The following is a 13298-nucleotide window of genomic DNA, read 5'->3' on the forward strand; positions in this document are numbered from 1 at the left end:
AAATTTAAATTTTAAACAAATTTAAAAATTAATAAAAATAATTACAATTCAAACCCGGGTACTAATACCCAGTCATACCTGAACACATACCCGGTTCCAATACCCGGTTATACCCGAACCCGATCATACCCTACCCGGGTACATAAGATTGAGTTTTCCCCTCAATACCCTATCCGAACCATACCCGATTTCTTTCAATACCCGATTTTCCAATACTCGATCATACCTGAAACTGGTTCCATACCCGAATCCGGGTATTAGAAAAAACCCGATTTGTGCACCTCTATCCAAGCCCGGGTATTAGAAAAAACTGGTTCCATACCCGAACCCGAGTATTAGAAAAAAAGGTTAATTATTTTCATTTTAGTTTGTGGTCAAAAAGAGTTGTTGACTTATAATCAAAAGTCAAAACCCCTCTCTTTCTCCCCCAATTCACAACCCCTTCTAAAACCCTAACCTTCACATCTCACTCCAAATTCTCACAATCATTAATGCAATTGACACCAAAACCACACTCATCCGATTCAACCCACATCAATTCATGCTCAATTGCATCCGCCACCAACGCCGTTCACTCCTCCGTCAACCACCATTAAACCCCAAAACCCTAATTTCAACCAAACCCTCATCACAAATTCCCGCCAAATCCATTCAATTCGAACACAAACCCACTTCACCCACATCAAGTTATACCCAGTTGTGCAAACCCGGGTTGAAATCAGACGAGTTGAAGACCCGGTTCAAAGCGTTAATTGCAAATCTTGATTATTTGAAATTGGGTCAAGTTGATGAATTTATTGAGTGTTTGCAAGTGGGTGGTGATCCGGATTGTGTTGTGGAGATGTTTGAGTTGTTGAAGAGTGAGTGTGGGTTTAAGCATTCTTGGGTTTCGCAGTTTGTGATTGCGCATGTGTTGGCGGGTCAGCGGCGGATTAAGCTGCTGCGGTCGAGTTTTATGCAGATGCTGCGAGAAGAAGGTATTATTCTTTTATGGTGTCTTTTTCAGTAGTTGGTGAATAATTTGTGTTTAAAGATTTGTTTTTTATATGATGTGTTTACGAACCGTATGGTAGGGCGAAAGTGGTCAAACGGGTTGTTTTGATAGTCAGTTGGACCTTGTGATAGGGTGAAAGAGGTCATGCGGGTTGTATAAGGGTCATGTCATACGGGACGTATGACAGGCAAACAGGTCATTTTTGATAGTCGCACGGGTCGTTTGATGGGGTGAAAAGATTATATGGGTTGTATACTTGTATTAGAGCCAAATTATACAAGCGTATATGGTAGGGGAAAAACAGTGGTCAAAGGGGTTGTTTTGATAATCATACACGCCATATGATAGGGTGAAACAGATCGTATGGGTAGTACGAGGGCCAAACTTATTGGCCATATGGTTTTTTGACCGATAAAGAAATGGCTGGTGTGAGCAAAAACAAAAGCTATATGGGTCGTATGACTATTTTTGCCCTCATATACCCCTTGGGCATCATGTGGCTCGTATGGTAGGGTGAACAGTCATACGGCTCGTATGATATGACAGGCAAGTTGGTGTACACTTCTGGGGTTGGTGTAGGGATGAGCACGGTTCTGTACTGGTACCGAAAATACCGATCCCGAAAATTGAAAATTCTTGGTACCGGTACCGCGGGTAAAAAATCGGGAAATACCGGTACCGTATCGATCCCGAAACTTAAAACTTTGGTACTGATTTCGGTATCGGTACCGGTACCGATTTTGCTCATCCCTAGGATGGTGTACTGATAACAAGACCATTTAAAAATCGCCCCTAGGCTACCTCATGCGCAAGCGGGTCCGCTTCTAACTCGGTGAGGCGCGTGAGGCACATGTCAAATGGGATTGAGACACGCCTCTTCTATGTGGAAAGATTTTGTGCTTTATGACGTTCGGCATAAGTGCATATAGTGTTTTAGGTCATACATTTAGGTTATTCATATTTTAAACCATATATAGAGCTTAATTTATTAAGCATGTCCCGTGCTTTTTAAAACCAAGTTTGTATTTACATGTAAATTTATTTATTCTTTCTAATAGGTTCTGGTTCTGGGCCTTCTCTTTGTGATCTACTTTCAGTTAACTTTAAACATTGGAAAAACAATAATATTGTTTGGGACATGTTAGCTTTTGCATACTCTAGATCTGGAATGGTACACGACGCCCTTTTTGTTATAGCTAAGATGAAGGATTTGAATATTCGACCTTCAATAATGACATACAACAGTTTATTATACAACTTAAGGCACTCAGATATCATGTGGGACGTGTACAACGACATCAAAGACAATGGTATCCATGAAAGCAAACAAACAAAATCCATTCTTGTAGATGGTTTGTGTAAGCAGTCTTTATTGAAAGAAGCAGTAACTCTTCTTAACGAAACCGATCACGTCGCTTCGTTTAACACTGTCATGTCAAGTTTCTCCAAAATGGGATATGTAGATGTTGCTCAATCGATTTTCAGTTTAATGTTGAAATTTGGAGTGCATCCGGATGCGTATAGTTATAATATTCTCATTAACGGTTTATGTTTAGCGGGCTCGATTGAAGACGCGTTAAAGTTAACATATGACATGGATAAACATGGAGTCGAGCCTGATTCAACAACATACAACACGATTTCCAAAGGCTTTCATGTACTCGGTAAGATTAACGGGGCGTTAAAGTCGATTCAACAAATGTTAACAAAAGGGTTGAACTTAAACCCTAATAGTGTGGCATATACATTATTAATATGTGGGAATTGCCAGGCTGGCAAAGTCGACGAAAGCCTCGATTTGCGTGACGAGATGCTTTCTAACGGTTATCAGTTAAGTTACATCACATATAGTGTTTTGGTAAGCAGTTTATGTAGAATCGGGCGGGTCGATGAAGCTTTACTTTTGGTTTATGAGATGGAAATAGTCGGGTTAAAACCTGACGATGTTATGTACTCGATTATTATTCACGGGCTATGCAAACAAGGTGACGTTAAGAGGGCGATTAACGTGTACATGGAAATGTGCACGAAGCGAGTTTTGCCCAATATTATTTCTCAACGAGCCATTTTATTGGGGCCTATGTGGGCAAGGCTCGTTATCCGAGGCGAGAATGTACTTTGATATGTTAACGAGTAGTGATGGTAACCAAGACATTGTTCTTTACAATATTATGATTGATAAGTATTCAAAACTCGGTATGATAAACGAAACCGTGCATTTGTACAATCAGATTGTGGAGAAAGGTATCGATTCCCTATTGTCACGCTTAATTCGTTAATATACGGTTTCTGTATGGCTGGAGAGTTAACTAAGGCTATGAAGTTGTTTAATGACATTAGGGTTTATGGATTAGAACCGAGTGTTATAACATACACGACTCTCATGAACTTTTTATGTGAAAATGGAAATGATAAACAAATGTTTGATTTGATGCGGGAAATGGAAGCGAGTGGCGTAGAGCCAACTCGCGTCACGTATACGGTAATAATAAAAAGCTTTTGTAAGCAGTGGAAGCTGCAAGAATCTTTGTTTGTTCTTGATAATATGATCTCACGCGGTTTATATCCCGATGAGGTTTCGTATAATATTCTGATACAACGCTTTTGCAAAGCTCGTAACTTTAAACGAGCTTTTGAGTTACACGATGAGATGGTGTCACGTGAGTTAACACCTGATGCGGTTACGTATAATATTATTATCAACGGGCTATGTGTGTACTGGGATTTACATGATGCGGATAAGTTGTATATGTATTTACAAGAAAATAATTTTGGATTAAAGAAAAGTGCTTACATGACGATTGTTAAGGCGCATTGTGTGAAGGGTGACGTGGACCGGGCTGTAATGGTTTTTCGTGAGATGGGATTTGAAGCGACGGTTAGAGATTACAGTTGTGTTGTTAATAGGTTGTGTAAAAGAGGTTTGGTAAATGAAGCTAAATATGTTTTTAGGATGATGTTTTCAAATGGTGTTGTTGCTGATGTTTATGTATATAAGGTTATGATGGATGCTTTTAGGGTTGTTGGTGATTATTATTCAGTGTATGAGTTACTTCCAAATATGGTTAAATGTGGGATTTGAAATTTTAAACAATATTTGTTACTTATAAGTTTTAACTAGTATTATTACTAATGCGGTCTAGATATATGAATTTTGTAACTACGGTGGTTCTTAATTCTTATCTACTAATGCCGTTCAACTTTTTCAGTAAAATTCATGTAAAATGACTAAACTACCCTCACTAATAATAATAATAATAATAATATTAGGAGTAGCAATTCTTATCCATTTGTAGACACATCCGTGTTTTATCGACATGATAAACATCATTTTTAAGTATGTTATTGTTTTTATATCATAAGTTATACAAGATTTTATTTTTAGTTTTGGTGCCATAACGAGCATAACCGAAACCGGCCGAATTCATGGCGACCTGCCGACGCGACGCCCAGGTACTGACCGAATAAATGTCGTTTCAAATATATTGTTTTATTTTTGTGTCATAAGCTTTACGATTATTCAGGGCGTTTGCAATTTTTTTTTATTTAGTGCTAGTATCACAACAAAGCTAACAAATATCAATCGAATGTGTGTCGCTTTGATCATAAATTGTATGTGTAAAATTCAACAAAATAATAATAATAATAATAATAATAATAATAATAATATAAAACTCTTATACAAAATATAGAAATATAACACAACTTTTGTTATTATTAGTTGTCACTTTATATAAGAATATAACAATCAAACTAGAACTAAAAGAGTTCAATTTATAATGCAATTTTTTGAATGAAAGATATGTCATTCCATACAAAATATGAAAGCAACAAAAAATAAATAACTATTACAAAATAGCTTTTTCATCCACACATATTGCTTATTTTAATTTAAAATAATTTTTTGCTTATAGATTATAAATTATTATTTAAAATACTTTATTTAACCAAAAATTTGACATATACATATGCAGTAATATGATAAAAATTGACAATTTTAATCAAAAAAATCATAAACACCAATATATTTCTAAAACATATTTTACTTTCTTATAACACTCGATATAATTTTAAAAACGAGTTTGGTCAAGTATAATAAAATTTGGTTTTTTATGTTATTTTGCGTGTCATTTCACCATAATCACAACTCACTTATTGAATGCAACATCTTTTAACGTGTAACCAAAACCAACTAGTTACCAACCAACATTCTTAGATAAATTAATGCAACAATTTAAAGTAAAATATTTATTTCATTGACTTTATATAAAGGATTAATACAATATGGTTTTATAATTTTTTATCACAAAACTAACAAAGGTCACCGCCACAGTAACAACTTTGTTTTGTGCAACGTTTATTGTCCGAACATGTGCACCATGGTTGACAATCACTAGCGGTTTTACATGGGTAGCCACGTGAAGGCCCCCTTGGAGGAACCGGTCCCTTTGGCTTCGACGGGTACTTTGAAAACCTTGTTGCTACAGATACACAAATAAGTAGTAAAAAACACATCACCATGACAACTTTCACCATCTGGATTGGAATGCCCAAGAATGATCAAGGAGTATGTATGTGTTCGATTAGATTATATGTTTTGGTCTTAGGTTTGTGGTTTATATAGACAAAATGGGATATAAAGTGGTTGAGTATAATAAATTACAACATTTAATGTTTTTTTTTAAATCGTAAATTCATAAGACCTAATTTGCAAATGTGTTAAGAACAATTCAAATAGAAAAACTAACAAATAACTTTAACCTTAAATTAAGAGCTCCACAAAACTAAAATCTTTATGGGAAGCCGTTGAATGTGAAGTTGTCCGATAGTAAAATCGATTGACAACCTTTGTATATTTATGATTATAGCTAAATCAAAAACATAAACTAACACCTAAATTACATTAACGAAAACGTAATGCTTGTTATAGATTATAGATTAACAAATAATAAATTATAAAATAAGTCGAAAATACATAGCTATTTGGAATTAAAGTACCATTAAAATAGAGAAAAAATAAATATAATATATGTGAAATTGATGAAATAAATATATTCAAATGAAATTTTGGTTACATTAAATGAAGAAAATGTCGTTTTACTTTATTATGGGTGGATGGAGATTTATGGAGAATGACGAGTCCGCTATCAAAGGTAGAGAATTACAAAGAAAATTTTGTTTTTTCATTTTTAGTATAAAACTTAAGTTATATATTTAAAATCATAAAAATGCTAAATAAAACAGATAACATGACATAAATTTCAATAACTAAATAAAAAAAAATAAAAAAAATTTCATTAATTAAAAAATACACAAAATAAATTTAATTAAGAAAATAACATCAAATTTAACTTAACAAAATTTTAAAAAGTATAAAAGCTAAATTTACATTACTGGTCCGTTATTGCATGTTTACGATTTAACATTACATCCGATATCAAGTTTCTCAAATACTCGCACAGAGAAATGAAAATTTACAATCCCAGTTCATACGGTCCTCTTAACCTTTTCAATAAAGAAAAATATTTTAGTTGCACTGTACAAAAGTGTAAAAGAAAACGTCAAAAAAATATTTTTTTATTACAGTCAAATGACCGTTTAACGTTTATATCCTACACAAAACATTCAGCTTCCTCAACCCAATTTCCTTACCCGAACACCGACCAATCCGAACAAAATCGATACCAACCCGACCTCCACCCCGAATACCCTTGCACAAGATTCTCCCATCTTTTTTTCTTGATATAAAAATGATCTTTTCTCTCATAAAAAAGTTTATACAATATTGTATCAACTCAAACAAAATAATAAGATGAATAAAATATATTATTATTATTATTATTATTATTATTATTATTATTATTATCTTGAAGCAAACGAATTGTCAACCCCCCAAAATAGGTTTTAACAAGGGTTTATGCCAGCCACTCTTCATCACTCACAAACCCTCAAATCTTCATCTTCATCACTTTCATCAAGATCCAATCTTTATTATTCAAAACCCATCTCCAGTTTCCACTCAAACCTTCAAAATCTTTATAAAAATCCAATCTTTATCAATCATGTGGAAAACCCTCTTCACCAGAGCCTCAATCAAGAACCTCAAATCTTTATCCAATTTCTCACAACTAAACCCGGAAACCACCCGAACCCATTCGGGCTTTCCGTTCCGTCGCCCGTTCGCCGTATTTGATAACCCCAATTCAAAAAGTTTAGAGCTTGTTGGTTTTAATTTGGTAATTAGGGTTAATCAAGATTTTGGGTTTGCCACCTCAGCTGCAGCTGTAGACATTGTTTCCACCGAAGAAGACGATACCGATGATTCCCGGGAAAGTTTTCGCTTTTCGGGTAAAAAGAAACAAAATTTAGATGAAATTAATAATAATAATAATATTAGGAAGCAACAGAGATTGGTTAATGGAATGGGACAAGGGAAGTACCATGCTTTACGGAGGCGACAGATCAAGATCGAAACCGAGGCGTGGGAGAATGCAGCGAAGGAGTACCAGGAGCTTTTAGTGGATATGTGTGAGCAGAAACTGGCACCGAATTTGCCTTATGTGAAGTCATTGTTTTTGGGATGGTTTGAGCCATTGAAGAATGCGATATCGGCCGAGCAAGATTTGTGTAGGGAGGGGAAGAATCGAGGGGCGTACGCGCCGCAGTTTGATCAGTTGCCGGCTGATATGATGACGATTATTACTATGCATAAGTTGATGGGTTTGTTGATGACTGGTAATGGTCAGTATGGTGCTCGGGTGGTTCAAGCCGCGGTTCATATTGGTGAAGCGATCGAGCATGAGGTTAGTTTTTTCGTACTTTATGTTAGGGGTGTGCAAGAAACCGTAAAAACTGAAAAAATCCAATCCGAAAAAACCGAACTGAAACAAAAACCGACGGTTTGGTTTTATGTTTTTTCAAGCTGAAATGGCAAAAGCTGAAAAAACCGAAAGCAAACCGAAACCAAAACGATAGCCGAAACCGAACGGTTTCAAAAAGTCCAAAAACCGAAGTTTTGGTCATATTTATTAAAAGCCCTCGCTTCTTGCGCCTAGGCCCATTTTTCAGGCGAGGCTCAATAAATGCGCTTCTAGTTCCTAGGCGAGCGCTTCGGCATTGTCTATGCCAAGAACATGACACAATAAAAGCCGAGCAAAAGAAACACAAGGGTTGCTATTGAAACTTTGATCTAGGAGAAGTCAAAGGCATTATATTGATACATTTTGTTATTCAAGTTTTGGAATCACATTTGAATCTTGACTATTTTAGAACTTTTGGTACTAATTAGATGATGTTAAATGTTATATAATAGTATTTGTTATTTTATTTGAAGAATAGTATTATTTTTCATATACATAATATATTTTAAATATTTTATTTAAGTGTGCTTATTTTTCCTTAGGCCCTGGGCGGGGGGCCTATGCGCCTTGAGTTCGCCTAACGCATTTGATAACTATGGTTTTGGTATTCAGTGTGGTTTTAGCCCAAAACCGCACCGAACCGCACACACCCCTACTCTATATTTGTAATAGTTCGTTTGGAGTGATTAAGTTATTGTGATTATTAGGCTAGAATACATAGATTTATGGAGAAATCTAAGAAAAAAGCTACGTTAAACGAAAGCCCGGATGACGAATCGGAGACGGTTAGCGACAAGCAACAGATGCAGAAATTAAGGAAAAAGGTTAATGTTTTGGTGAAAAAGAAAAAGTTGCAGCAAGTAAGACACATTGTGAAGCAACAAGATGATTTGAAGCCATGGGGGCAGGATGCCCAAGTCAAGGTTTGACTTTGTTTGACAAATTGCAAAATTGTAATAATTTTCATGATTTAAATGTTTAAATATGGTTATTATTTTGTTTATTCAGGTTGGTTCTCGTTTAATCCAGTTGTTAATGGAGACCGCTTATATACAACCGCCTGTTGAGCAGTTTGAAGACTGCCCTCCTGATATTCGGCCTGCGTTTGTACACACTCTTAGAACTGTGGAAACACCGTACGTATGGCCTCATTTGTGCTTCATTATTATTATTTTTTATTTTTCATATTGTGCTGATCATTGTTGAGATTATACATATAGACGGGGTAGCAGAAGATATGGAGTTATTGAATGTGATCCTCTCGTTCGACGAGGCCTTGAGAAAAGTGTACGTCTAATTATGCATTAACTTTTCTACCGTAAGGGTATTATTGTCATTTCGTATAACAATCGCTTTTAACTTGCGTGTTAAAATCAGGCTATGCACATGGTGATTCCATACATGCCAATGTTGCTACCTCCAGTAAGCTGGACCGGGTAGGCCATTCGGTTTATATTGTCATTATTTTATATTTTTTACTTTTATATGATTCTTGGTTTAGTATTGTAATTCTTTTTGACAGTTACAATAGAGGTGGCTACTTATTTCTACCATCGTATTTAATGCGCACACATGGTGCAAAACAACGTGATGTTGTTAAACATACTCCAAAGAAGCAATTAGGAGCTGTTTTTGAGGTGTCACACCTTTTAATTATGCCATTTAGGCATTTACTTTTTTTATTTCCATTTTTAATATTTTTTTTGCAGGCACTTAATACACTTGGTGCTACAAAATGGAGGGTAAATAAAAAAGTCCTTGATGTTGTAGACAGAATTTGGGCTAGTGGAGGCCGTCTAGCTGATTTAGTTGATCGTGATGATGTAAGTTTAATATTGTAGTCATTTTTAAAGATCATGTTTTATCTACATAAAGATTCTTGAGTTCATTGATTTTGTGTTTTTTGATTGATTCATGGGTACTTTTTCCAAAATGTGTATGCAGGTTGCTATACCTGAAGAACCGGATACAGAAGATGAAACCGAATTGAAAAAATGGAAATGGAAAGTTAAATCTGCAAAAAAGGAAAACCGTGAAAGACATTCACAACGATGTGATATTGAACTAAAACTCGCTGTAAGAGTTTCCCTTGTTCATGTATATCTAATATAATATTTTATATATGTGTGTGTGTGTGTGTGTGTGTGTATTACGATCAAGATCGTTTTAGGACACCAAATAACTTAAGAAGTATATAGCAGCCAATCATTAAATAAGTAAATAAAATAATTAGTTAGAAAAGTCTTAAATTATTTCGAAATTCTGAAGTGATCCTGATCCAAATATATATACATATCCCAAAAAAATATTATATATGTATATATATATATTTATATATCTCCCACAAAAGTTATATTATTTTTTAACAGGTTGCTAGGAAAATGAAAAATGAGGAAGGTTTTTACTACCCGCACAATCTTGATTTTCGAGGCCGTGCATACCCAATGCATCCGTATTTAAACCATTTAGGGTCTGATTTATGTCGTGGTGTTCTCGAGTTTGCTGAGGGTCGACCACTTGGCGAGTCGGGATTAAAATGGCTTAAAATACACTTAGCAAATGTTTATGGTGGCGGCGTGGATAAATTATCATACGAGGGTCGAATGTCGTTTACAGAAAATCACTTGGATGATATATTTGATTCTTCAGACCGACCTCTTGAAGGTAAAAGATGGTGGTTAAAAGCCGAAGACCCGTTTCAATGTTTGGCCACTTGCATTAATCTTTCTGAAGCGCTAAGAAGCTCGTCTCCCGAGACTACATTATCACATACGCCTATTCACCAAGTAATAGCTTAAGCAAGTTATTTATAAATTTTTTTTGTTTTCATAAAATGAGTTTAACAGATTGATCTCCTTTTTGTTAATTATTACCAATGGTCCAATCTAAGTTGGAGATGCGTTTTTATTTTATTTAATTATTGTATTATTATTAATATTATTATTGTTTTGCATTTTTAAAGGATGGTTCGTGTAATGGTTTACAACATTATGCTGCACTTGGAAGAGACAAGGTATTTTAGTGATTTTATATTTCAAAGATGATTTGTAATTTTATCAATTATAAATTTAAGAGAGTAAATTACACCTTTTGTCCTTATGATATATAGTAAACTTTTGGTTCATCTTTAAATTAAGGAAAAAGAAAACAACTATCGTTCTTTATGTTCAAATTTGTTTTCACGTTTCGTCATTTCCACTAAAGTACATTAATTTTTCCGTTAAGTCCAGTCAGGTGCATTGCGCAGAAGGCCGTCAGGTGCACTGTGCATGAAGGCAATTTAGTCTTTTACTTTTTTCTTAAATATTTTATTAAATAAAAAATATGAATAAAATTATTTTATTAATGTTTATTATTATTTTTTAAGATAACTTTTAGGTAAATGGGAAAAATGACAAAACTACCATCATGTGCAAAGCAATTTCTTAGTTTAAGGATGAAACCGAAATTTACTATATGCATAAAGGACGAAAAGTGTAATTTACTCTCTTATATATAATGTTCTATTTTTAAGATATATATTATTATTATTATTCTATGCTTGCACATTGAATATTTGACACATATTCAGTTAGGAGCAGCTGCTGTTAATCTGGTTGAAGGAGAAAAACCAGCTGACGTGTACTCCGGGATCGCTTCCAGGTTATTATAGCTTTTAACTAAAATTAAAAAAATCAAGTATTTTTTTTCTTTTTCTAATTTTTTTTTATAAAACGATGTTTTTAATAATTTAAAATTTTTAACCAGAGTGATTGAGATCATGAGGAGAGATGCAGAGGGAGACCCGTTGACCGATCAAAACGCTAAGCATGCACGGTCGTTAGTTGACCAGGTAGTTATCTTTTGACCTTTTTCACACAAATTTATTCTTTAAATTATAAAATTGAGCGCGTGTTATTTGGTATATGCTTAGGTGGACAGGAAGTTGGTTAAACAAACAGTGATGACATCAGTGTATGGTGTCACGTATATCGGTGCACGTGACCAAATTAAAAGACGGTTGAAAGAACGTTGTGCCATTGAAGACGATGCAGAATTGTTTGCTGCTGCTTGTTATGCTGCAAAAGTAAATATAAACACTATGTTTGACTTTATACAAAGTCAATGAAAGTCAATGTTGACTTTTGTACAAATTTTGTTTTACAGATCACGTTGACTGCTTTGGGGGAGATGTTTGAAGCTGCAAGAAGTATTATGAGCTGGCTTGGTGATTGCGCAAGGGTATATATATTCAATAACTCACATTAATTTATTTACATTTTATCTATTGGTTATTATTTATCAAATTTTTATTTTTATTTAATATAGGTTATAGCTATGAAAAACCATTCTGTGCAATGGGTAACTCCTCTTGGACTTCCGGTTGTACAACCGTACCGCAAATTAGGAAGGCACCTTGTGAGTCTCTAAAAGTCAAACCTCCATATGTTGACTTTTTAGATTATATTTATAATATTATCTCATTTAAAAAAATGCAGATAAAGACATCTCTTCAAGTTTTAACACTACAACGAGAAACGGATAAAGTGATGGTTAAACGTCAAAGAACAGCTTTTCCTCCTAATTTTGTCCACTCGCTTGACGGGTCCCACATGATGATGACCGCAATTGCTTGTAAAGAAGCCGGTTTGAGTTTTGCAGGTTGACTAGTGTTTTGACTTTTTTTTCTCATACTTTGCATATTTAGTAAAGAAGTTATATATAATTAATTAATAATATTATGTCAAAATATCGCGTGCAGGGGTGCATGATTCATTTTGGACACACGCGTGTGATGTCGACCAGATGAATCAAATCCTTAGAGAAAAGTTTGTTGAACTTTACGAGGCACCGATTCTAGAAAATGTAAGTATTCAGTTAAATTTACTATTTTGCCCTTGTGTTGAATTTACCATTTTGCCCTTGTACTTTCATGCAGCTGTTGGAGAGTTTTCAGAAGTCATTCCCAAATTGTGAATTTCCACCTTTACCGGACAGGGGCGATTTTGACCTAAAAGAGGTTTTGAAGTCACCATATTTCTTTAATTAAGTCACCTTACCCGTTATTATAACGGGCCCATTGAAGTGCAAAAGGGTTCATATTTGCATGATGATCTTTTGGAGCCATCGGTTTGAACCAAAACCATGCGCGCGCCTTTGTAAATTTGTTGACGTGGCGTGCGTTTTAAGGAGAGCAAGTGAAGGTTATGCTATCCGACTGTTGCGCATACAAGTTTAAAGATTAAGTGCTAATGATGAGTCGATTGAAAGCGAAAGGTTGTCTTGGTGGTTGTTGATGGTAACTAATTTATACGCGGTTTCTGTTTATTGTGGACTTTAGTTTTAGGTTTTTTGGTCATGGTAATATTGTTGAAGTTGTATGATCTAATAAGGAGATAGGAGAATATAGGAAATTGAGGCTTGTAAGAACTGATTTAATAACACAAAATACTTTTTTTTTTAAT

General features: G+C 34.7%; 1 protein-coding gene and 1 pseudogene across 2 annotated transcripts; both read left to right on the top strand.

The window, feature by feature from the left end:
* The first annotated feature begins 346 nt into the window (after positions 1–346).
* LOC143567271 (uncharacterized) lies at positions 347–4115 on the top strand (annotated as a pseudogene). The gene is made up of 2 exons (XR_013141383.1): positions 347–977; positions 2053–4115. The product of XR_013141383.1 is annotated as an uncharacterized LOC143567271 (transcript).
* A 2806-nt stretch (positions 4116–6921) lies between these two features.
* LOC143567270 (DNA-directed RNA polymerase 1B, mitochondrial-like) lies at positions 6922–13251 on the top strand. Its single transcript, XM_077053736.1, has 18 exons — positions 6922–7797; positions 8562–8777; positions 8863–8990; positions 9075–9141; positions 9232–9290; positions 9377–9491; positions 9564–9677; positions 9799–9930; positions 10224–10640; positions 10817–10867; positions 11426–11496; positions 11602–11686; positions 11768–11920; positions 12001–12075; positions 12163–12252; positions 12333–12495; positions 12596–12699; positions 12773–13251. Exons 1-18 carry the CDS (start codon positions 7057–7059, stop codon positions 12881–12883), a joined length of 2892 nt encoding a protein of 963 aa, XP_076909851.1. The 5' UTR covers positions 6922–7056; the 3' UTR covers positions 12884–13251.
* Positions 13252–13298: the final 47 nt, after the last annotated feature.

The sequence above is a fragment of the Bidens hawaiensis genome, unplaced genomic scaffold (assembly GCF_021521415.1).
Source record: "Bidens hawaiensis isolate Kalapana, Puna unplaced genomic scaffold, B.hawaiensis_p1.1 tig00023286_1, whole genome shotgun sequence".
Taxonomy (NCBI): domain Eukaryota; kingdom Viridiplantae; phylum Streptophyta; class Magnoliopsida; order Asterales; family Asteraceae; genus Bidens; species Bidens hawaiensis.

Excerpts from the sequence above, each read along its gene's own strand:
- LOC143567270 (XM_077053736.1), top strand. The coding sequence starts at position 7,057 with ATGTGGAAAACCCTCTTCACCAGAGCCTCAATCAAGAACCTCAAATCT. Across the intron at positions 11,921-12,000 it reads CTGCTTGTTATGCTGCAAAA|ATCACGTTGACTGCTTTGGG; the intron begins GTAAATATAAAC and ends TTTGTTTTACAG. Across the intron at positions 12,076-12,162 it reads GGCTTGGTGATTGCGCAAGG|GTTATAGCTATGAAAAACCA; the intron begins GTATATATATTC and ends TATTTAATATAG.